A 25,305-nucleotide genomic window follows, 5' to 3' on the forward strand; every position below is an offset into this window, starting at 1 on the left:
GCTGAGAGGAGGAAACCTGAGAGGGAGAGCTTTCGTGTCAGTGCTATTTTCACTTTCAAGAAACTGTAACAAATTAAATGTAAGGAAATATTTTTATTTTATTTTCATTAATTTTGATTAAAATTACAACATATGTATTTGGCAATTAAGTTGGCTGTATCAAGTCTACAAAAGTGTCTGTAAACATTAAAGTGCAAAGAATTAGCTTGTATCTTTTAAAGGTTCATGCTACAAGCACTCCAGTCACATAACCTTGCCGTTCATCCATACAGAAAAATAGTAAGACATTTTTTCATGAAACATATAAGCTTTTCACAGTTTTTTTTTCTTTTCATTTTTTTTTTTTTTTAATGATGCCCCGTAGTTTTATATGAAATAAATTTGTGGCAAAAGGCAAAGGTTAAATGGCTTTTGTATCAACAAGCCAATCTTCTCAATGTCTTACCCTGTAACATCAGAAACAGCGAACAGCATGATAATTGTTTGAAGTACAAATGAAACAAAAGCAGAATTTCTTTATAAAACACTTAGCTGTTCTAATTTCCAAAAGCAGAGAACAGCGTCTTGGCTTGGAACACTGGCAATAAAGTTGAGTTCAGTAGAGACCTGAAGGGTCCTTGCTGGTTTTATTTTTAGTGTTCATTGCATTTAGGACCATTTCATTAATTCCTGAAAGAGAGTGTACAACAGTGCATTCAAATGGGGTTGTCTCCTTTGTGCTATTTATGGGCATTTGTTTCAGATGCACCATGGATTTTTATCAAAGCAGGTGGGAAGAGTCCATTATCACTTATACTGTATGATATGTGTAAAATCAAAACTTGGTCTTATATGACCAAGAGTGGATTTTACGCAGAAAGAACAGAATACCATGTATAATGTGTGCGGTCCGTCCAAGTTAATAGCATCAGAGGCCTCTTCTCCTGGGCGGATGCAGCCTATGTATCAGGCATGTGACCCAAAGGGGTGTCAGAGGGACCCAGGAGCCTATACTTCTCCTCCAAAGAGAGCTCAGTGCTGCCGCCCTGCAGGTGAATCAGAGGCTTAGTCTGTAGTGGACCACTGCCTCTACCCCGCCCTCTCCGTTCCTCCTGGTTCCTGCGATTGAACAGGTTTATTCTGTGGTCCAACTCAGGACTGGCTTTTTCGGACCCTGTAGGACTGGGAAGCTTAAGGTTGACAGGGTCCAGACTTTTCTGAGTGCGACAGGAGTCCTCAGAGAGAGAGGAAAGCAGCTCCTGTACCACAGCACTGGGGTCCCTGCGGGAGTCCGGCCCGGGGAAGGCAGGGGGGGCACAGCGCACAGAGCTGTAGTTCAGGCTCAGGTCCTGGGCTGTGCTGCTGCTACAGTCTGTCAGCGAGGATCCTGGAGTGTGGCTGCTCAGACTGAGGGGGCGGGCTGTCAGACTGCCGCTGGAACGTGATATGCTGGTGGAAATGTCACTCAGGGCACTGCCAACCCGCTCCATGGCCAGCATTGGGTTGGACTGAATGGGATGGGGGGTTGTGGGTAGGTGAACGTCAATGGCTGCAGTAGTAATGACCCGCACGCCGGCACCTGATGCACCAGCTTCTGCAAAGATATGATACAAGAACAGAATCAGATATAGAAAAAAGTCATTTTGTAAAGATCTACAAAATGTTTACATTTATTACATATTTTTAGATTGTTTTGCTACTATTAATATTACGTTGCTAATTTGAATAATAATTTCCATATTTTGTTTTGTGTTGACGGACCTAAATCTGGGGAGGAGATAATATTTGGGTCTTACCACTGCTGGCTTCACTGTAATATTGGCTGATATAGTTGTTCATATCATCACGTACAACTGGATCTGAGAAAAAAAAAAAGAACATAACAAAAGGGAAAATGTTTTAAATAGACCAATTTAAAATGTGGACATTTTCGAATTATACCGCAAACTTCATTTAAACAGCCTTCTCTCTGAAGTTAGCCCGACTGGAAAAAAGATAATGTATTTACAACATATTATTGACATAGCTGATTTGAGCCACAGGCCACAGGTGCTTTCTAAGTAAATAGCAGGAAGCGTGCCACATTAGCAGCCGCCTAGTGCACTGGAAGTAAACTGGGACAGAGCAGTGGGTGGGGTTGGTGTCTGGGACCAGAAAGAAGGGGTCGACAGAGAGTGTGGTAGTTCTTTGTTTGGGCAGAATAATCCCTCCAGATAAGAAGACCTCAGAGTGTGCACTGAGCGCCTGTGATCGGCTGTGCTCATCTGTGCGCCTGATTGGTCTTGAGCTCACTGTCCACTGGCTGAGTGCGAAGCCAGAGTACCCTGAGTGCTAGCCTCTGTCCTCAGGGAGGCAGACTCTGATGGGTAATTTCATTTATTTTTCAGTCTAAAATATTAATCCCTGGGCCACCCCTGGAGAGGAAGCATTGCACTCACTAAAACAAGACTGAGACAATCACTCCACAATTAATAACACATGAGTCTTAAGGAAAAAGAATGGGCTGTCCAGCATGCATAAAAGCTTCTGCTCCATTCAGGGATGTCATCTGTGCTAAAGAAGAGGTGACATGGAAGGGTCTCTTTATTCAGAGCTATTTTGAACACAGTTTTAGCTGTACACCCCCCCCCCCAAAAAAAAAAAAAACATGTAACGTAGAAACAAAAACAAAAACTGTAGTAAATTAAATGCTTTGAGTTTTGGGGGTAGTTAATATTATCTAATTATTTTTATATAGTTATATATCATCAGTAACTTTAGCTGCTAAATGCCAGGGTACTTGAATCTTCACTAATACAAATTTGATATAATCACTCATGGAAGGAAATAAGACTTTAGACTATTTTAAACTCTTCAAAAAAAGATTTTTCTTTTAGGACAATACAAGCAAAATGGTCAAATCAAAACTAATGTGACTGAAGCTGGACTCCCTTGAAATGGGCCTGTGGTCTAAGTGTCCATCCCAGGACCCATGTTTCTGTAAAAAGCCCCATTTGTTTTGGAAGGACTGATTTGCACCATGCCCTTGGGGTAATATTGTGGCCATAGCGCCTCTTTGTGTCCTATTGTGGTTTGCAGGTGAAGGGGAACAGATGTTGACAGGGGCCTTCTTTCCTCTTACAAGGCCCAATGCACAGAGCACTCAGTACCTGAAATAGCCTAAACAGCCAAGGCTGGTCTGCTGGTCTCACCAGAGGGGGGCAGCAAGAGACAGGAGGACCAGTGCTGGAGCAGGAAACCAGCTTGACATGTGGTGTTGGAGAACATGCCTGTTTGCCCCAGGACTCACCAGGGCCTAAAAGCTTTCTGCCCTTGTATTCATCCCAGAGCACCTGTGGTCAGATGGCTGTTGTGTCTGAGCATGAGAGCTAAGAGCCTGGCCTCCAGCCAGCTTCAGGCCTACTTCTGCAGATTAACTCAACACTGCTGGGGCATTCAGGGTGCAGGATGTTTACTATTGTGATTTTTGTATCACAAAATATGTACATGTCTTATGCTGCCCCTCCCTCCTAGTTTGTCACATTGCTTTCTCATGCAAAAGGCACTTGGCTTAGTGGGTAAAGCTTTTCAGCACTTACACACAAACTAGTGCTAGGGTGCTAGTAAGTCCATGTACACAGGTATGTCCATAGAACCTACCTGTTGTTGCATGTGGCTCCCTGGGGTTTCGGTGGCTGCCTTCATCCTCATACTCCCCAGGAGTCATGCCCTCCACAACTTTAAAGTTTCTCCCCTGTTTGCCCCAGACATGGTGGATCTGCATGGCTGCTTCTCGCTCTGCTGCCAGATCCAAGTCCTGCTGCGCCAAATGTGCCCTCAACTGCCTGATCTCAAACTGGAAAACAAAAGGTTGGCACATGTGAAAAGTCATTTTCAGAATTGCCAGAAGTACTTAAATGTTCATTAATTATGTATAAATAATTGTATAGTATATAACTAATTACAATTCACCTCTAGTAATTATATATTTATATTATGCCAATATTTAAACAATCGCTCCAAGATGAGTATAATAAGAGGCAAAATTGAAGGCGATTATGAGGTGTTGCTGCCCTCTACTGGCAACAAAGTAAATTACGTTTCTTGGCAACCAATTTCTGTAGTTTAACCTTGCTATTCATAGGTGTAATGTATTCTGAGCACAAACCTACACGTAGGTAGTAAATAAATAATCCCAGTTCCCACATACCAGGGTAATGAGCATGGTACTCACAGCCTGTTCCTGGCAGATCTGAGTGAGCCGCTCCAGCTGCTCCTCTCTCACTGCTTTGGTTTTCTCACACTGCTGGATCTCCAGCTCCATCTCAACTTTGACTTGTAGCACATACGCTAGAATGACATGAATGTTTTAATGTTAAGTTGAAGTTAAGTTTTTAAATGAGGTAATTTAACTTATTTCACACACATTTGAGCTGTTTTGTGTAAAACTAATCATTGTTATCTGTTATCTTGTGCAGATGCTCAAATTCCTACATATGACATATAGAAATAAATACATTGAAAAGTAAGAATGTGAAAAGACATGTACTCCCGTCTGCGTGTGGCATAATTTTTACTATTATTTAAGTAATAAACTATTGTTCATGCATTGCTATGTCCACAAGAAATGGTAATTTCAGTGGTCTCATCACACACACATTTTATTTGGTCCATATGGTATAGTTCACTTCTTTGTATTCTTGCCTTGTCTTGGCTGACACAAACATTGCTACTTCATATGTCAACCTAATTCTGCAGGAGACTCAATCTCCGTGCCAGCATCACAGCAGCGCTCCCTCAGCTGTTCAGTATCGCTCGGAGAGTATTTTTGTTCATTCCCTTCCAGGTGAGCAGCAGCCCGCCTAACAAGGAAACTCAATCACTCACAAATATGTGAGGTAACAGTCTGAGTTGAGCACAGAAAAATCTGTTCATGCACAGGAGGCCTGTACAGCCAGTGCATGTTAAGAGGTACACTTCTCTAAGGAAATGCACTCTTGTAAGAGTCTTGTAGCAGAGTAAAATCAATGGGGAAGATGTATTGTGTTCCCGAATAGATTAACAGTCATTAGCAAGATCCTAATAGACAGAGCCAGGCATGTTTACCATTTAATCACAGCTCAAATATATTAAAAGAAAAAAACAACTATATTTTACATTTGCTGGAAAATAACTGCATACATTTTGCATTACATAATGCAAGTCTTTCCTGGAGGCTGGGGCAATGTTGCTAAATATGCTAAAGGCGTCTTCATTTGGAAACCTCTCTTTTCAGACAACTCCAAATGCAATGACATTATGAGTTCTCCAGTTCACAGTGATACTAAAGACATATTTGTTTTTCAGTTCTTCAATTCAGTTCTTTTAAATTCAGAATAAGAAACAGCAGAAACTGAAACATGCATCTAAATAAGCATAATCTTATATGTAGTCCAGAGCCCATGTTGAGAGTGACCTAACAAATATTGAACCACTCTTCATTAACATAAGAGAACAACCACTATATTCATTACTGGCTCTGTGAATCTATTTAACCAGCCCCTGGAATCAATACAAGTTAGAATAACAGATCAGTTGAAATTGAGGCATAGTCGATACACTCCCTGTTCAGAATAGTAAGTGACACAGTGAGTTTGTAGGACATGGACTTAAGTAGAATCATTGTAATATTGTTTTGTAATACCTACCATCGATGATCCTCTTGACTCTCCATATGCGCAGGGTGATGATGAGGCTGATGGCGTCCCAGGGGCTGCTGGGTCCATTGGCCACTGTGGAGGCCACCATAGGAGCCAGAGAGAGTACAATGACCGCACCATCAAATACCTGCATCATATGAGCAAGTTACCAAGAGGAGAGTGAAAGAGTAGAACAATACAAGCTGTACTAACCTCTACTTTGTTCTCTATGTAGTCCCAGATACCCAGCACTATTATTCTGAAGACAGTCTGAGAGAGAGGGAAAAATCTATTCATTAAAACAACATGAACATTTAAACTGCGTTGTTAAACAGAAAAACAAAAACAAAAAAACTTTTACCCTTAATTTTGAATCTGGACCATATAAGCATCAACTATGTTAAAGAATATCTGAGAATAGGCTACTTACACTAAATGCCTAGTTCAAGCCTTTAGGAGTTTATTATTGTCAATGAGCCTTCATCTTAAATGAAGACTTAAATGAGACTAAATGTATAAAAAAAACAAGAACTGCAAGTAACACCGTGACAGAGTCCTACAACAGCAATATTCAAACACAAAATACATGATGTTAGTTATGAGTGAATTGTTAATAGACTTTATAACATCTGAACCCTTTTCATCTTCTAAACCTAAACACAAGACAAATCTAATCTCTGATCAGGGTGTTGACAGTAGTGAGCCTTTGCTGAGCTGCAGAATAAATTTGCTGCACTCTAATTAGCATTGTTAAGGTTATGGTTCACTTTATTGTTCCCACTGGGATGTTTTTGTCATGGTGTGCCATGTTCAAGTGGTTCTGCTAATCCATCAAATGCAGCTAATCTTAGACAAAGCAATGTCAATAGAGTAGGAGCAAAGAATCCTTCCACATGTTGCTAATTAGTTTACTAATTAGTTCAGATAACATACACACATTTAATACCATTATATTGAGTGCATAATAAAGTGAAAGAGTCTAGTAATACTTTATTATAATCCGTAAGTGGATGATAGTATAGGGCTTTGTCAAATTAAAATGATTAGTAAAAAATTAAGCGGAATGCACAATGAAATACATGCATTACCTCTGAAAAGAAGAGTGAAAGAATAATAAGGCTAATCCAGTGGATAATGCTGGCAAATTGAAAAGCATTGGAAACTGTAAACAGAATGACATAGAAACAGTTAAACATTTGTTGTTTTTGAGAAAGTGTAAAATTCTTCTACGGTAACTTCTAACTGAAACTACTAAATGATCAGTATGTGTGTATTGTTTTCGGTTGTACTCCCAGCCCACTGGTCTACTATCATACACAGTCCTGCACATCGAATGAAGTGTAGAATGCGTTCTACTATCTCTTCTGTAAGATGTGATCCAGGCTGGACAGAGGCCAGTGATCAATGACACATGCTCCTCCTGCTACTGACAGACACTGGCTCTATTATCACCTCTCTCCATCACAACCCACCTGACTGGCACACACACGCACACACACGCACACACACGCACACACACGCACGCACACGCACACGCACGCACACGCACACGCACACACACACACACACACGCACACACACGCACACACACACACACACACACACACGCACACACACACGCACACACACGCACACACATGCACGCACACGCACACACACACACGCACACACACGCACACACACACACGCACACACACGCACACGCACACACACGCACACACACGCACACACACACACACACACGCACACACACGCGCACACACGCACACACACACACACACACACGCACACACATGCGCACACACACACACACACGCGCACACACGCGCACACACACACACACACGCTCGCGCACACACGCACGCACGCACACACACACACACTAGCTAATGACTCAAGAAATTAAATGCATAAGCATCCCAGAGTTCTTGTGTTGTATTATTTTTGGTGTGTTCTTAAATGGCAGGAGCCGCATTAGGACAATTAACCGTTCTACGTATTACTGCCCAAGGACACCATGAGATTTAGTTAAAGTACCATCCCTGCCCAGGTGTTGTGGGAGAGTCACACTGTGTACTAAAAGAATGTGCCTGCTCAGCAAATATACACCCAAAATATAGATATAAAAACAAATGGTGAAAGAAGCCATGCAGGATATTTACATTGTAGAAGTTTGGTGTCTATGAGTAACTCCAGAGACAGAAAGAGCACCACCAGGATGACACAGGCCACTAAGACACAGTTGAAGCCAGCACTCAGCAGACAGACCTGCCATACAGCGACACGATGGCCACAGCACGGCTTCAGCCAGTTTGACCTAAGAGAGAAAAACACTTTTTACTAATATGCCAACTTCATAATTATGGACCAAAACTGTACATCACTTTATATCCCACAGCTGAAAACTAGATACACATCATCTGATATATATGTGTACACGCATTTGAGGTCATCTAGAATGAAAAGTGTGGCCCATCAGTGATTCCGTTAAACCTTCAATACAATAATGCCTAAATGATGTGTCCGATGTGTCCAATAGAGGGCGGTAGAGTTGACACATGTGACAGGTGATGTCTGTTAAATTCAAAGCGGGTACGCAGTGAGGGCCACAGTGGAGGGACAGACGTGGTCCAACACAGAGGGGACAGTGGCGCTCTGTGATCCATTGGCCGTGAGCAGTGTGTGGATGGAATCTGAATTGGCTCTTTTACATGGAGCTGAAGGGAGTCTCTGTAAAGCATTTCAGAACGTGATTCACCCCCATCACACAAGGAAAGCTATTAATCATTACCAATTTATCACTGACATATACACTATATGTTGTTGTTTATTGATTATGGTTGGTATTTGGACAAAGCCTAAATGAGTCTGACAATCTGAGGATCAGTTCATTATTTCAATTATAATAAAATGCTGAATTATGATTATTACTATTAAGACATTTAAATAAGTATGTACATATATAGTAGTATATTCAGGATTGTCGCAAGAAGTGCACCAATTGCAAAACTAAAAATGAAAACACCTATGCCAGCACAAAAGAGAAAAGTAATTTGTCAAAGAAAAACCCTTCCAAAATGATAGAAGATACTAATGTGCTGATATTTAAGTGCTAAGATTATTTAGGAACTAAAAAATAAGAATCATGAACATTTTGCTTTAATTTTGTACGCCAGAAATTACAAAAGTCTTTTTTAATCTGGCAGATTTTGTTATATTAATTTGACTTTATTTATTCTTCAGTATGCTTGATTTCACAAAACTGGTCTGGAGGAATGGTGATCTATTAGCCAGTGTGAAAGTGAAGAAAGAAAAACTCACTGTTATTTGGTAATGGTAATTGTGAATAATTGCAAAAACAAAATAATGTGAAATATGATATCGTGACATCCCCAATAAGGGACATAATGACCTATGGTTCATCTTCCCCTGTTTATAACACTGCACCTTGTTCTTCCAGACGGACAGATATGTGCACAGTAGGTGGATGCTGAACGAGACAATGGCTCTCAGCAGTGGCCCAGCTGGAGTGGAAATTTGGCTGTGTCTAAAGCCTTTCCCCTCTTACTGTGCACTGGCATGGATGAGACACACCGGGACAGCTTCACTTCCTCTGGTGATGTCTTCATTCTCTAGAGGTTTCAGCTTTGCTGGCTGAATGGTTTTGGAATGGATAGGTCTTGCAGAAAGTGGGCATTAATGTGAATACTTAAAAGATGGAGTGATCAGTATACTGAAATTTAAACTATGTAAGGATCCGTGTCAGTTTCTGTTGGGACTGCTACCTTTAAAACAAACTGTCAGACAAAAGTAAACTGAAATTGTTGGCTAAATTATTATTTCTAACATGAAAATATGTGCTATTTAACTGGATAAATGAGAAGCTACTGACTGTCACCCAGATGTATAAAGATATTTTTTGAGTTTTACCCATCAAAAGACTCTTGCCCGATTATCTCATTTTACTGAGTGACATTATACTGAGAGGTACAGGTTCAATGCAATGGTGGGGTGTAGGTTTGCCTGTTTGACCAAGCTAGTTGACCATGTTTGTGTAATAAGAGAAACTGAAATTTGTGCTCAGACTGCTTCGTGTTTTGTGTGTGTTTTATTTGTGTTGAAAACGTAATATTGTACAGTGAGAGCAAAGTTGAATCGAAATCTGAATCTGGAGAATTTTTTACAGTTATTGCCTGAAAAACAATCTAGGTTTTGTGTGCTAACAATTCTGATAAAAAATCATGAAGAGTATAGGATTGGTAGTAGGCCATAGAGTATAGATGAAAAGGCATAAGACAGTCTAGATGTCTGATACAGAAGAAGTTTATTACTAATCACAATGCCCAGGGGGACTTGAACGTTCGACACATAGCATTCTCACACATGATATTGTTTATCCAAGCTCTGGTTTTGCTTCCACATGAAGAGTTTTAATAATTCTGTAATGTGTCATATCAAAGGAAATATTGAAGGACTGTACGTATATCAGAAGACTACAAGAGACATCTAGACCGTGCATTCAGACCAGCATACCTTTTGACCTGAAAACATTAGAGATTATTCTACTATTCTGTCATTAGTCATTCTATTGTTCCCTAACAAGTGGACTACTTTAAATTAAGCAAATTATTCAGGTCTTAAATTAAATATATAAATATATACTTCCTGGCATTCAAATATATACAAAATATACCAGACAAGACACTGAAAAACAATATGCTGAGAGATATCATGAGGAATCTCCCATTTTGTGTGCTATGCAGTGGAAAAAATCATGTGATAGGTATAATGAGTACAAAGTGCTTCAATTGGAAATGTCCAAAAACAGGAGTTAAATCATTACAATATTGCATTCTAAAACTATAGTCTAGAAATATTTGACATCCAGCTTAGCACCTTCTGAGGACATGTAAACTTGATCATTTCTGAACCAAATTTCTGTTTCCAGTCAGCCAGTTGTGACTATATTCTTGTGTGGTGTGGGCTGATATAGCTGTCAAAGTGCGCTTCAGCTGCTGAGATTGAGTAGAGCTAGCCAGGGAAACAGGGGAGGGAGATTAAATCAGTAGTAATCGATAGCAGCATGTCCAATGAGCCCCCCAACACTGGGACTGTCAAGACTCCTGCACCTGATGGTCCTGTCTGATAAACTACTACACCGCAGTACTGAGAAAGAGAGAAACCAACACTTATTCAGACAATTGACTTTTTACAGACACACATAAAGTATATTAAGATGCCTTTCTTAACAAAATGATGCCAGTCATTTACTGTATTATCAGATTAGTTTTAGATTAGATTTGGTTACTTGAAACATTTAATATTTAATTTGATAATTGGTCATAACATAGAAGAGCCCCTAAGAGAAGGGTGAGAAGGCTTAATTTGCTAAGGACGCCAAAATGAGGAGTCACATCCTTGTTTCTTCCTCTCTGCCCTCACCACAGTGTATCTACATAAACCATCTGGTCTTAGGGCCATCTTCTGTATTGGAAACGGCAACATCAACAACATATGCTTTTGCCTGTGAGTCTGGCAACCCCACTGCCATTAGTAGGGGGTGGATGACATCACCTCATTGCTCATGGTCAAACATAGACTCACCTTGAAGCAATGGAAAGTCAAAGCACATTTTATCTTTTTTATCTTTTTTAAAGTTGTGTTCATTGTGTTCATTCTAAATTAAAAAGATTAAACCAGGCAAAAAGATTCTTCAGTGTCTAAAAGTAAAATAGTGGTAGTATATTAATAATAATAATAGGGGACAGGCCCATGTCCCTGCCCTGCTTCATAGACAAACTTCATGGACAGGCTCGACAAGTGAAGAATACAAGAGGATGGACCGTTAACTTTACATTTTTTCTATGTTGCCATGTTTGTTTCTATGTTGCTGCTACCAAACTATCTATTGCAGTTTTGCAGTAAAAAAACAAAAACAAAAAACATATACTTGTATAATTGTATTAGCAAATGTAACAGAGACATGTTTGGCTTTATCTAGTAACAACACAAAACACTCTGGAACTGGAACAAATCATTGGATCAGCTTTTAATGAAACTAGCCAACAAACCAACCAACCAAACTGACCAGTACAAGTGCATGAATCACAGAATCTTGGAAAAATAAACAAAATAAACAACAACACTTTTTTCAGGGAAATGTGCACTTAAGGAAGCTGTCAGTCTCCAATCTGTTTAATGACTAGAAGGAGAGCAGAGGACTTGAAAGTGCTGAACACAAACCCATGCCATCTTAGTTCTCCCAGCATACCCCAGACAGGAAGATGGATGTCCCCAACGCTATTAATAACCAAACTCCACTTACCATGGCGCCAAAACTGCTAACAGTGCAGCCGCCTCCCGATGCTACCTGAAACAACCACCACCCACAAAGTCACCCACTTCTTTTATCTCATGTAATAAACATTAGAGTTTGGAGAAATAGATGGATTATACTGCAGGTTTCCAATAGCGGTGGATGTGATGAGAAAATGTTATTTACAAAGTATGGCTTGGTTTGACATCAATCAATCCAAATTCAGTTTACAAATCTACTTATAGTTGCATTCTGATATGTCTGCCTCCTGCTTGTCTCCTGCTTTTTTCTGGAATGTTCCACAGTTTAGAATTAATCTTTTACTCAATTACAGGTGTTTATATGACCAAAGTACCATATTGTACTGGTACTTTTGCATTGGTTTTCTTATTGTGAGTGGGATTGCCTCTACACTGATCTGATCTGACACGTAACCTTAGCCTGGTCATTTGAGGTTTAACGCCATACTGTGGAACATTCTAGAATAAGCTATAACATCTTCATGGAAACACACGGTTTTGGTGATGTGGTTGAATAAGCAGCAGACAATTCATCAGTCAGACATTATGAGAATTTTACTAAGAACAATCAGATGACATAAGTGACACTTGTTTTTCCCTGACACAGTAACTGATTGCCATCTGCCTTTAAGGTACTCCGTTACATCTGATCAGTGTTTACTGTGCCACTCTAAAGCCACCTTTTGACCATATTTTACCTGGAGACCTAGAACACACTAAAGGATAGTAAATAGAAAGAAAGTTAGAGCAAAGGGCATCATGTACACTGTTCTTCCTAATGAGGTGTGACAGCCCAGTATAAAGGGGAATATGAAGTGAAGCATGATTACAAAGGATTAGATAACCACCACCGAGAGAGTTTGGCCTTGTTTCCTCTTTGTCCCAGCGCCTAAATACTGTGTGTGCTGGCTCTCTGGTCATGCATGCACTTACAGTAGGCTATAGGCAGCTGAGATGGGCCACTGTGTGTGAGCCACTACTTCTGGTGTCATGTGGAGTAAAGCCACTGTGCTGTGTAGAAGAGAGAGCTCTAAGGTCAACTCCACCTTCACAATGCTACAGGCGTGGATATGCAAACATGGCTGACAGGAGGTGCTTCATCACATGGTGGCAGTTTGATACAGAAGCCTCTGCTCTTGATTAATCCTCTGCATTTGCCCCTTGCTAAAATGCTATATGGTCTCAGGAACCCACTGCAAAATTAAATTGACTTTTGAGTCTATTGGAGTAGTATGTGTTATCTGACCAAATTTCACATAATTATACTATCATTAAAAAAGATTAAAGACTTGAACTGTTATGAACCCTCAGCATTGTGAAGGCATTGTGAAAGTATTGTCCATTGTCCTTTGTGGGGAGTATTATACCTCTGATGAAGTAGGATGAGACTTAATTGAGCTGGCAGTGTGGGGCTAGCTGGCACAGAACATAAATGCAATTTCTCTATGAATCCCCACTACCATAGATAAAGCTGCATTTAGTGTCTTATTTGATTTGAATAAACCACAAATTATTCTCTCCTCCTTGAACCGTCACCTTATCGTGGTGGAGGGGTTTGAGTGCCCGAATGATCCCAGGAGCTATGTTGTCGGGGGCTTCATGCCCCTGGTAGGGTCACCCAAGGCAAACAGGTCCGGGGGGACGGGTCAGACGAAGAACGGTTCAGAAGCCCCTATGATGAGTACACCAACAAGGCCAGTTACGTCGCCCGGATTGGCGTCACCGGGGCCTCACCCTGGAGCCAGGCCTGGGGTGGGTGCTCGCCAGCGAGCGCCTGGTGGCCGAGCCTCCCCCCACGGGGCTCGGCCGGGCTCAGCCCGAAGGAGCGACGTGGGGCCGTCCTCATGTGGGCCCACCACCCGCAGGAGGATCCATATGGGGCCGGTGCAGAGAGATCTGGGCAGCAGTCGACGGCGGGGGCCTCGGCGACCGGATCTCCGGACATGGAGACTAGCTCTGGGGACATGGAATGTCACCTCGCTGGGGGGGAAGGAGCCTGAGCTTGTGCGGGAGGTTGAGCGTTACCGACTAGATATAGTCGGCCTCATCTCCACACACAGTTTGGGCTCTGGAACCCAACTCCTTGAGAGGGGCTGGACTCTCCATTTCTCTGGCGTTGGCCGCGGGGAGCGGCGGCGGGCTGGTGTGGGCCTGCTCATTGCCCCACAGCTCAGTCGCTGTGTGTTGGAGTTCACCCCGGTGAACGAGAGGGTCGCGTCCCTGCGCCTTCGGGTCGGGGACAGGTCTCTCACTGTGGTGTCGGCCTACGGGCCGAACAGCAGTGCAGAGTACCCGGCCTTCTTGGAGTCCTTGGGAGGGGTACTAGACAGTGCACCGACCGGGGACTCCGTTGTTCTCCTGGGGGACTTCAACGCCCACGTGGGCAACGACAGTGACACTTGGAGAGGGGTGACTGGGAGGAACGGCCTCCCTGATCTGAACCCGAGCGGTGTTTTGTTATTGGACTTCTGTGCTAGTCACAGTTTGTCCATAACGAACACCATGTTCGAGCACAAGGGTGTCCATAAGTGCACGTGGCACCAGGACACCCTAGGCCGGAGGTCGATGATCGACTTTGTCGTCGTGTCATCTGATCTCCGGCCGCGTGTCTTGGACACTCGGGTGAAGAGAGGGGCTGAGCTGTCAACTGATCACCACCTGGTTGTGAGTTGGGTTCGCTGGCGGAGGAGGAAGCCGGAAAGACCTGGCAGGCCCAAGCGTGTAGTGAGGGTCTGTTGGGAACGTCTGGCGGAGCCCTCTGTCAGAGGGGCCTTCAACTCGCACCTCCGGGAGGACTTCTCCCGGATTCCGGGGGAGGCCGGAGATATGGAGTCCGAGTGGGCTTCATTCTCGGCCTCTATTGTCAATGCAGCTGCTCGGAGCTGTGGGCGTAAGGTCTGTGGTGCCTGTCGCGGCGGCAACCCCAGAACCCGGTGGTGGACACCGGAAGTAAGGGATGCTGTCAAGCTGAAGAAGGAGTACTATCGGGCCTTGCTGGCTCGGGGGACTCCTGAGGCAGCTGACGGGTACCGGCGGGCCAAGCGTGCTGCAGCCCGTGTGGTCACGGAGGCAAAAACTCGGAGCTGGGAGGAGTTCAGGGAGGCCATGGAGAAGGACTATCGGACGGCCTCAAAGAGATTCTGGCAAACCGTCCGGCGCCTCAGGAGGGGAAAGCAGTTCTTCACCAACACTGTTTACAGTGCGGGAGGAGAGCTGCTGACCTCGACTGGGGACGTTGTCCGGCGGTGGAAGGAATACTTTGAGGATCTCCTCAATCCCACCGTCACGTCCTCCGAGGAGGAGGTGGAGGCTGGGGACTCGAAGGCGGACTCATCCATCACCCTGGCCGAAGTCACTGAGGTGGTTGGAAAGCTCCTTGGTGGCAAGGCTCCGGGGTTGGATGAGATCCGTCCTGAGTACCTGAAGTCTCTGGATGTTGTGGGGCTGTCTTGGCTGACACGCCTCTTCAACATCGCGTGGCGGTCGGGGACAGTACCTCTGGACTGGCAAACCGGGGTGGTGGTCCCTCTGTATAAGAAGGGGGACCGGAGGGTGTGTTCCAACTATAGGGGGATCACACTCCTCAGCCTTCCCGGTAAGGTCTATGCCAGGGTACTGGAGAGGAGAATCCGGCCGATAGTCGAACCTCGGATTCAGGAGGAGCAGTGTGGTTTTCGTCCTGGCCGTGGAACACTGGACCAGCTCTACACTCTCCATAGGGTGCTCGAGGGTTCATGGGAGTTTGCCCAACCAGTCCACATGTGTTTTGTGGATCTGGAGAAGGCATTTGACCGTGTCCCTCGTGGTGTCCTGTGGGGGGTGCTCTGGGAGTATAGGGTCCGGGGCCCTTTGCTAAGGGCTGTCCGGTCCCTGTATGACCGGAGCAGGAGCTGTGTTCGCATTGCCGGCAGTAAGTCAGACCTGTTCCCGGTGCATGTTGGACTCCGCCAGGGCTGCCCTTTGTCACCGGTTCTGTTCATTGTATTTATGGACAGAATTTCTAGGCGCAGTCAGGGGCCGGAGGGGATCCGGTTCGGGGACCACAGGATTTCATCCCTGCTGTTTGCGGACGATGTTGTTCTGTTGGCTTCATCGAGCCAGGACCTGCAGTGTGCACTGGGGCGGTTTGCAGCCGAGTGTGAAGCGGCTGGGATGAGGATCAGCTCTTCCAAGTCCGAGGCCATGGTTCTCGACCGGAAAAAGGTGGCTTGCCCTCTCCGAGTGGGTGGGGAGTCTTTGCCTCAAGTGGAGGAGTTCAAGTATCTCGGGTTCACGAGTGAGGGAAGGACGGAACGTGAGATTGACAGGCGGATCGGTGCAGCTTCGGCAGTGATGCGGTCGCTGTATCGGACCGTTGTGGTGAAGAGGGAGCTGAGCCGAAAGGCGAAGCTCTCGATTTACCGGTCAGTCTTCGTTCCTACTCTCACCTATGGTCATGAGCTCTGGGTAGTGACCGAAAGGACGAGATCGCGGATACAAGCGCTCGAAATGAGTTTCCTCCGCAGGGTGGCTGGGCGCTCCCTTAGAGATAGGGTGAGGAGCTCAGTCACAAGGGAGGAGCTCGGAGTAGAGCCGCTGCTCCTCCACGTTGAGAGGAGCCAGTTGAGGTGGCTCGGGCATCTGTTCCGGATGCCTCCTGGGCGCCTCCCTCGGGAGGTGTTCCGGGCATGTCCCGCCGGGAGGAGGCCCCGGGGAAGACCCAGGACATGCTGGAGGGACTATGTCTCTCGGCTGGCCTGGGAACGCCTTGGGGTCCCCCCGGAGGAGCTGGAGGACGTGTCTGGGGTGAAGGAAGTCTGGGAGTCCCTGCTTAGGCTGCTCCCCCCGCGACCCGGCCCCGGATAAGCGGACGAAAATGGATGGATGGATGGATGGATGGACAAATTATTCTGAAAATAAGACTGATAATAACTAAAGTGTACACATTTCTCTTTATTGTTCCCATTTAATATTTTTTTATGTTTAACAAAGTAACACTTATCAGTTAGTTAGAAATACAAATGAATCTATCTCTTAATATTTATATTTCATTCAGCTTTAAAACAAGTTCAGCCTTATTTTTTTGAGGCAAGTTCAGCAGTCCGTTTTATATACAACTGCAGAGTTATATGATAAATATTGTCTTGATATTTCTTACACTGTTCCATTGTAACAAAGTCAACCCACAAGCAGATAAGAAAGTCAATGCCCCGATTTGAAAAACACGCCCACTGCCATAAAACATGATGATGGCAGAGTGGTGTTCATGAATGTCATTTAGGAGGGCTGATGGTGGCTGCTGGTGGAGAGGGGAGATCGATATAGTAATAAGGAGACGGAGGCGTAATCACCAACCGCCCAGTACTGCTGAAATACGCACAATCAAGGGCACAGGGCTGACTGACACATTCACTGAGACGCCATCACTAAATCTGACTGATTCTAATGACGTGGCTATAAAGTCAGACAAGGCCTATTTTCTTTTTGCATTCACAGTGGTTCTCCTAAAGCTGTCCTCCCTATTTTTACTAATGTTCTCCCAGCAGGACCACAATATATTCCCTAACCAAACACTGGGTACAGTATTATTAACAGCAGCTGTTTGACTATTCTGTTTCTGGCAGATTTTTAGCAGAAAAAATGTCTACCTAATTGTTCTGTGAAGGTCTATCAAAACAAAATATCTGTTTCAAACCAAACTGGAGTCCACTTAAAAACATGATTAATGCCCAAGATTAGCACATCACTTAAACTATATGGTATGTTAATGTAACATACACACTACTAAAGTCCAGTCTGGTGGCTTAAGAAGAATTTAATTAAAGTTAAAAGAGGAAATGATGAGTTTTACAACTCCTCCTGGCAGTGTTTTACAAGCTGACATTTTGCACTAATGACTTGAATATGAAAATATTAACCCCATTACACTAAGCACAGTATGAGTAAATTGAGCTCACTGGTAAAAATCCCTTCACCACAGTGAGCAGTAAATCTGCTGTAACATCCGCATACAGCAGGGGTTTGACTGCCTTGAGACCAATAATAGCCCAATATCTTTTGAACATATCAGTACATCTGTTTTATGTGATTACTCAACAGCTACAGATATGGGATCCAGACAAAAAAAACATGGTCTTGTTGCTGGAATTTTATAGATGAATATGAGAGAAAAAAATTGCATGCATAATTCATTACATGCAGCTTTGTGCAACAAGGATTTGTTTTTGGCAATGATTCCATATAACACATTTGCCAATGAATATGATGCAGGCAGCTCTCATTTATATATTTTTCAACTGCATTCTGTTTACTAGCTGTAGTAAGCAGAGGGAGTTGACAGAAAACAATTATAGTATGCACAGGAATGGAAAAATACCTGCTACTGTTAGTCAGGCCACATTAGGGAGCTGCTGGCTCTAGTACCAGTCTGCTGTGAGTGTGCATCTGTGGTAACCATCTGTTTCTGTGCAGTATTGGCTACATAAATAGAGCAAATAGACTGAGTCCTGATTTGGTGTCAAACAGTGAACTTGGCAATGATGATGGCAACTATGTGTTAATGTGTGGCAAGTGCCCGAGTTGGATCATTATTCAAGCTTATGGTGTTTGTGGACATCATAGGAGATTGAACTGAAAGCCAGATTTGAGTCACACTGCAGGACAACACAAAAAACTGACTAAGCATTTTTTTTATATTTGTGTGAGTCAATAGGGCCACAATTTATCAGCATCATCTTGAAATCATATTCCAGCAGGCAAATGCTGAGGCCCACTTAAATAAACCTTATGCAAGATTTGGCTACATTTTTTGCACTGACATGACTCTTTAACCATGTATTAAAAGTATAAATTGCAGCTGTGCATTCAATTAAATTACAGGGAATGTTGACAAATGCATCATCATTGGTTTGATAAATTAGAAACGTAATTACGTTTGCAGTCAAACAACAAGATGCAAAGGATGTGATATCATTGGCGTTTGGCTCTTGCTGGCCCACTGTCAGATACTATAAAGACTGCTGTAGTGAGCAGGCAGAGCAGAGGGTGGACACTTAGACTGAGATGATGAATTGACCTGAGTTTACTTATGGGACGGTGGACAACCCTGAGGTTGTCAGCTAATGATGAATTGATGAAATACAGTGTGTGCAATAAGAAAGCCAAGCCAAGGACCAGGGAGATTTAATTTATAATAGACAATAATCAGACCATGTGGTTTCCTGGCAACAATGTGCAGTAAACATTGTATTCACAGTAAGTGTTGGTTTATTAAGCTTAGGGTTTGGTGGAGTAATGAATACTACTGATAAATGAACAATGCATATGCATGTGTTGGCAGTGGGTCATTTGGTATATTACCAATCTCATCAGAGCTCAGTCAACACCAGTGCAGATACTTTTGTTGGGAATGTTCAGTTCCTTATAATAGAAATTTGCATTGATAATATCATAATAATAAATATTTTCAGCTGTTACACAAAGCCATTTTGACAAACCACTGAACTACATCTCTTCATTCAAGTGAACTTCATCCCTCTGTTGATTTTTTAATGTGGCCCTAAAAATAACTTCCAGTATCCAGAATCCACTAAGACTTATGTTATAGCATGGTATGACATGCCATTTAAATTAATTGGTCATATTTTATTTTAAATTGCAATTGTTATGTGTGTTAATTAAACTGCACCAGGTACACAATTATTACATGAAGTGAAGTTACAGAGAGCCCTAGGTGACTTTATTAAAGGTAAACTATTTTAGTTTTGTAAACACAGTTAGGAAAAAATCTGATTCAAAAAGTGCAATGGAAATGTGTCAATTACATCATTTTGCGAACAAATGTCCAGTGTGTTCATCACTTGTTTTCTCATAAGACCCAAAAACAGAACAGAAAGTTTCACCTACCCCTCCCTGTTCTCATCTTCGTCTGCATTGGAGAGAAGCTGTGATCCAGCCAGCGACACATCCAAAGCTGTGAGAGGCAGGTCCCTGTAGCCAAAACTCAGCAGCTGCACTGGAGGAGCCAAGCACTGGTTCTCGTCCTCCACAGGCTGAGAGATGATCTCCAAGTCAGACACACCTGCCTGCTCCACCTCCCTGCTACAATGAAAACACACAGACAACAGGGGGCATTGAGAGAAAGGATAATGCTGAATATGTAAAAATAATAATAATAATAAATAAAACATTTGGTAAAAATCAAGACAAAAGTGCAGTTGGTTTGAAGGGAAGTTTTCTGCTTTAAACTGAAAAAAAAAAAAAAGTCCTCCCATCTTCAGAGGATTAGAATAAAAGGCATAGTAACAACAACCAGACAACCAAAGATCATGAAAACTTGTGCACTGACGGAAATGATGTATGACTATATTGACATAAACAAGTGGTATAAAGGACCACAATGCAAATGCAAAGTGACTTTTTCCAGGAAGGTTCCACAACATGGCATTAAATGGATATATCACACTAGATTTTAAATTGATTTATATTTTTAAATTGTTATAAAATATAGGTGCTAAATAAAAATGCTTTTTTCTGTATAAGATTATCATCTGAACACAATCTAAGAAGTCCAATTTCTAGACAAGTATTACCAACTCACACACACTCACTCAAGACTTCTTGAATCAGTGTTGCTAATACCTCTAAAATCTATTCTTTTAAAAATACATCTACAATTTGTCTTATAACCTTTGAACTAACCCACTGAGTTTAGTATTAGTGAAATCTCTAAATACCATAAGTGACTGGTTTGTGGCCTGTGAACAACATAGCACAGTGTCCATGAGCCCCAGTTGTGGCTAAGCAGGGCCGCCTGAGTGGAGCGTAGAGGTGGAAACAAAGCTGAGTGCAGCTGCAGACTGCCTGTGTGTGCCCTGTGCTGTGTATTTTTAGACCAGAGCAGATGCTGGTATATCATGTCTGCTGTGACGTCACCGCCTTTCCCATTGTCAGCTGAGCGGATTCCCACTCTCCTCTACATGTCAAAAAGGACCAGAAAAAAAGACAGAAAAAATAAAATAAAATAAACAGAAGAGCAGCGGAGAGGAAGAGGACAGTCTATAATGCCACTTTAATATGTGATCTATAAATTGGTTAAAGTTAAGGACACTTTATTGTCCCAGGGGACACACAGAAAGGCCCAGCCAACCCAGGAACACAGACTTCACTCTATACTACAGTGGAGACATGCAGACACCCTATACTGCACAGACCAGGACTTGAATCTGGTATATTTTATTTAAGCTATCAATTAATAGAAACAAGTATTCTTACTCCTTGTGACAGAACAGAGTAATATTTACTTTATCTCTAAACATTTCAAGATTCAATGTTTTGCCCATGAATTAGGAAATACATGTATTTAATAAAGAAGCAGTGAACAAATTACACAAGTTGTGATAAATGAGTGCATTTTATGGATGTGTAGAAAAGCATGACATTGCTTTGCATAGACTGAAATGTTGCTGCTGAAAAAAAGATAGAGTAAACAGTCCACCCAAAATGTTGTTATTTATCTTGGTTCACATCTCACTCCTGCTCAATCCAGTTTAGAAATACAATATGACACCCCAGTATAGTTGGCCTGATATATATTGTTTCCCCAACACTTCTCCTACACATAGCATCTCATCTGCACCACCTCTCATCTACAACCCAGTGGGAGAGTTGGCCATTTTCCCAAACAGTCAGAAAAGCAGACTTAACTACTTTTGACAAACTCAAGCAGTTATCAGCCTCCATTCTAACTGGGAACTACATCAAACAGTAAAACTATTTTAAGATTTTGAATACAGTCCTATAGGGAAACAACTGGTACTAACTAAAAAGACTACAGATGGAATAAAAAAGGTGATATGAAAGGAGAAATCCTTCGCATCCACAAATTAAATTAAAGACTAGACAGTATAGTGGAGAGTCAGGTAGAAAGGTCATTATTTGACAAAGGTTGCTCTAGGGACTTTGGTGACCAAATCAAAAGGTCACACAAGTAACTAGGAGTCAGTGGAAATATGCAGGCTTTCTCTTATGATAGCATAGTGTTTATAGTCTGGAAATGTTTTTTTCTATATTATTTATCAAGTTCCAAGCATATTAACTTGGATATTTCTTGATCGAGTAAAAAGCTTTTTGTGGATGGCACTAGGACAAAGTTCAAGCCTAAAGGGCACATGTATTAAGAAATAAAGTGCTGCAGTAAAAAAGTCATTGTCATCAATACCAAACACATTTTAATGTTTGTTTGTGTTTGGGTAATTCAACGGAGATCAGCAGACAGCTGGAGAACCTGCACACTTTTGGTCAAGTTCAACAAGCAGATGTTTTTCTCTATTATGGGTTTGAAAAGATATGAAACTATTCAAGAAAATAGTATGCACTGTATTTGAGTATGGGTAATGCATTAATTTAACTTATTAAATACTAAAACACTGTTTATTATAGATTATTTAATTAATTAACTAATGCAGTATGTTTATATTTTTGTGCTATAATTTGTACTATGGAAGAAATGTTAGTTAGCCTAATGCACTTGTGCCAGACTGCTTTAACACAATTTACATGGATAAGGACCAGGACGCCTGCAAAAGGATTTACATTAAATAATATTTTGTTCTTTCACCTTCTAATATTGAGCACAATAGGCAAGATAATGTTCTTCACAATGATGTAAAGGTCTGTAAAATCAGACAGGCAAATGTACAAATATACAATTATAACTTACATCACCCATTGACATTTCTACAAAAGGAAGAATTATTTGGTGAGCCCAAAGAAACAAGACCAACACACTTATTTTTATAATGAAGATGAAGGCGACGCAGGTGAGGAGAACAATTATGAAGAATGTGGCACCAGTGCGATTAGTATATTAATGAGGTCTGCCTGGAACAAACCTGCATGAAAATATTCCAGATTAAAGTGAGATGAATTTGTGGTTGACACAATAGTCCTTTTGGTCTCTTGTCTGACCTTAACAGACACAAGCTGTAGACTACACAAAAACCAGACCCCCTGAGGTCCTCATGAGCAAGCACATGTACTGAAGACTTTTCAAGGGAGTTATCTTAAAATCTTTTATAGTATGTCTGTATGCCATAAATCATAGAGGCACTACATGGAACGTAGTTCTTATAAGCCTGATCACTATAATAAGGGTTTCTATTTTGTATAACAACTGGAAATACAAACTATATTCTGTGATGGCATCAGGATCGCAGATGTAGAAACTGAAAAAGGTGCATTATGTGGCTTGAAGAGTCTGCTACCTGCTTGACCACATGTTGGTTTCTTGGTTTGGCTGGAATGTTCCATAGTATGTAGTAACTTATCCATCATGCATTTATTTTTTACAGCTGTTTATATTGTTCAAAACCATCTTAGAAAAACATCTATTCTTACTGAGAGTTGAGTCACATCTAGACAGATCTGACCTGTTACTTAGCCTAGTGGCACCATTGAGATACTAATGCCATTCTAGAACATTCTAGACAAAGCAATAAATAATATCTACAATATCTAATATCTAATAACACAAAATAATATCTACATTGAGATATGCAGCTGATGGCCCAGCACTTTAAATTCCAATGCTTAGTTTAATTAAATCAACAAATCCATTAATGAATAGTGCAAGATATACAGGCTCTCTTTAACCAGAATATTTCTTATAGCAGAATAGTGAGGGAGGACATCTTTTGTAAAATAATAGATTGTCAATTAAGCAAATCCTTGCTGACTGTCATCCCCCAAAAAATAAATAGAAAGAAGAAGCTTCAATACACTTAAATGACCTTTGCTACTGCTACAAAGCAGTAACTGTGCCGGACCTGCACAGAAGTGACCCACTTAAAAGAGAACACAAAGAGAGCAAAGATTTAGGGCTATTCATCTGGGTCATAGAGTAATGCAGCTTATTAACTTGTATGTGTGGAATGACATTTAAGCAAACAAATGATTTTTCACATTATTGCACTACTGGAACACATTGATATTAAAATGTGACAAATCAGCTGGTGAATAACATGATATAATGTAGGTCTGCCTCTCTAACTTGTGTCTCGCCTGGGCCTACGCAGAATGGAGGCTTTATAGTTGAGGCTAGCGCAGGTGTGCTACTGTGTGTCCCTGTGTTTAGCATTCAGGGAGAGAAGGGTCACAGGCACCTTGCCAGAAGCTGTGTTTTAAGTGGCATTTGTACTGAAATACAAAATCAAATGCATCGTACAAACTGTTCTTGTAAGTGGTCAGCCAGATTTATCCGTTTATAAAGTGACAAAGCAGCAGTGTAAAGACTTACTCAGCATTGGCCATGATGCTGCTGGGTGATGGAGAGGTTAGGGATGTGTTGGTTGTCACTCGCTCCTGATTTAGTGCTGCACTTCACCTTTTCATCTGATGGAGGCTTCTTTCATGGTGAACCTGTAGAACAATTGTTTGCACTTATAATAAGATTACTAGATATATGTTAAACACTAATGGTGAAATCTGCACACAGCAGTATTAAAGTGCACATGGTGGATATTAGAACATATCAAACTGATTCTGGAAGTAATAAAGTTTTCTGTATAACAGAACTCTATAGTCTATTGTAGGGTATAACACATATGTATATGTATATGAAATTAGAATATATTGAACTGTTTCTCGAAGTAATAATGAGGTTTTCTGTATAATAGGCCTATAGGCACTCTAGTCTGTAATGGGGTATAACACACAAGTGTATCTGATCCGACATGTCAGACAGGATAAAACTCTTGCCTTGCTGAAAGAATGTGTGATTGTTAAAAGTTGTAGCCCATGTCTCCAGCAAAGACTGAGGAGATATGACTTCATCATTGCCTATACTACTCCCAACCCAATGAACAATCTTCTTACTTGAACGAGTCTTGAAAAGGAAAACGCTTGCCATAGCCCGTATGAAGTAGCTATACATAGTAAAAGAACATACCTGTGCAACATTTGCATCGATGGCGGGAGCGTGTGTCTGGCGGTGGTCGCCTGCTGACTCCTTGGTGTTGAGGGTAGTAAGTGGAACAGCCGTGGACTCGCGGTGAGTGTAGGTTGCAGCTATCCTTAGCACTTTTGCTTTAGATGAGCACCACTGCTGCTGCTGCCGCTTTTGCTTCCGCTGCTCCCACTCGCGCTGGCTGAATTTCAGTGAAAAAACAAAGCGGCGCTCTGGCTCAATCGCAAGAAACATCGTCACGAGAACAGAACACTTCAGGTTTTCCGCGTTTCACAGCGATCATATTAGGCTATTGGAGTGCTGTCCTGCTGGGCTGGCGAGAGTGATGTGTGTCCTCTACTCAGCACAGGGTTTCCCCGGCGAGCGCAGCGGGGAACCCTTGGAAAGGAG

The 25,305-nt window shown here is 42.2% G+C and overlaps 2 protein-coding genes across 2 annotated transcripts in view; one reads left to right on the forward strand and one right to left on the reverse strand.

Annotated features, from left to right (window-relative positions):
• nfatc3a (nuclear factor of activated T cells 3a) overlaps positions 1–25,305 on the forward strand; it is a 313,699-nt gene that overhangs the window by 231,735 nt on the left and 56,659 nt on the right. The gene's annotated exons all lie outside the window — the stretch shown is intronic.
• Positions 228–24,260, reverse strand: LOC110175374 (transmembrane protein 266-like). Its single transcript, XM_055155056.1, has 10 exons — positions 24,247–24,260; positions 19,857–20,051; positions 7,799–7,953; positions 6,725–6,798; positions 5,850–5,906; positions 5,646–5,784; positions 4,193–4,308; positions 3,619–3,814; positions 1,776–1,838; positions 228–1,573 (listed from the first exon to the last, which is right to left on the reverse strand). Exons 1-10 carry the CDS (start codon positions 24,258–24,260, stop codon positions 939–941), a joined length of 1,644 nt encoding a protein of 547 aa, XP_055011031.1. The 3' UTR covers positions 228–938.

Source organism: Boleophthalmus pectinirostris, unplaced genomic scaffold, assembly GCF_026225935.1.
Source record: "Boleophthalmus pectinirostris isolate CB_2022bp ecotype Guang Dong unplaced genomic scaffold, ASM2622593v1 HiC_scaffold_19, whole genome shotgun sequence".
In the NCBI taxonomy this organism is placed as follows: domain Eukaryota; kingdom Metazoa; phylum Chordata; class Actinopteri; order Gobiiformes; family Gobiidae; genus Boleophthalmus; species Boleophthalmus pectinirostris.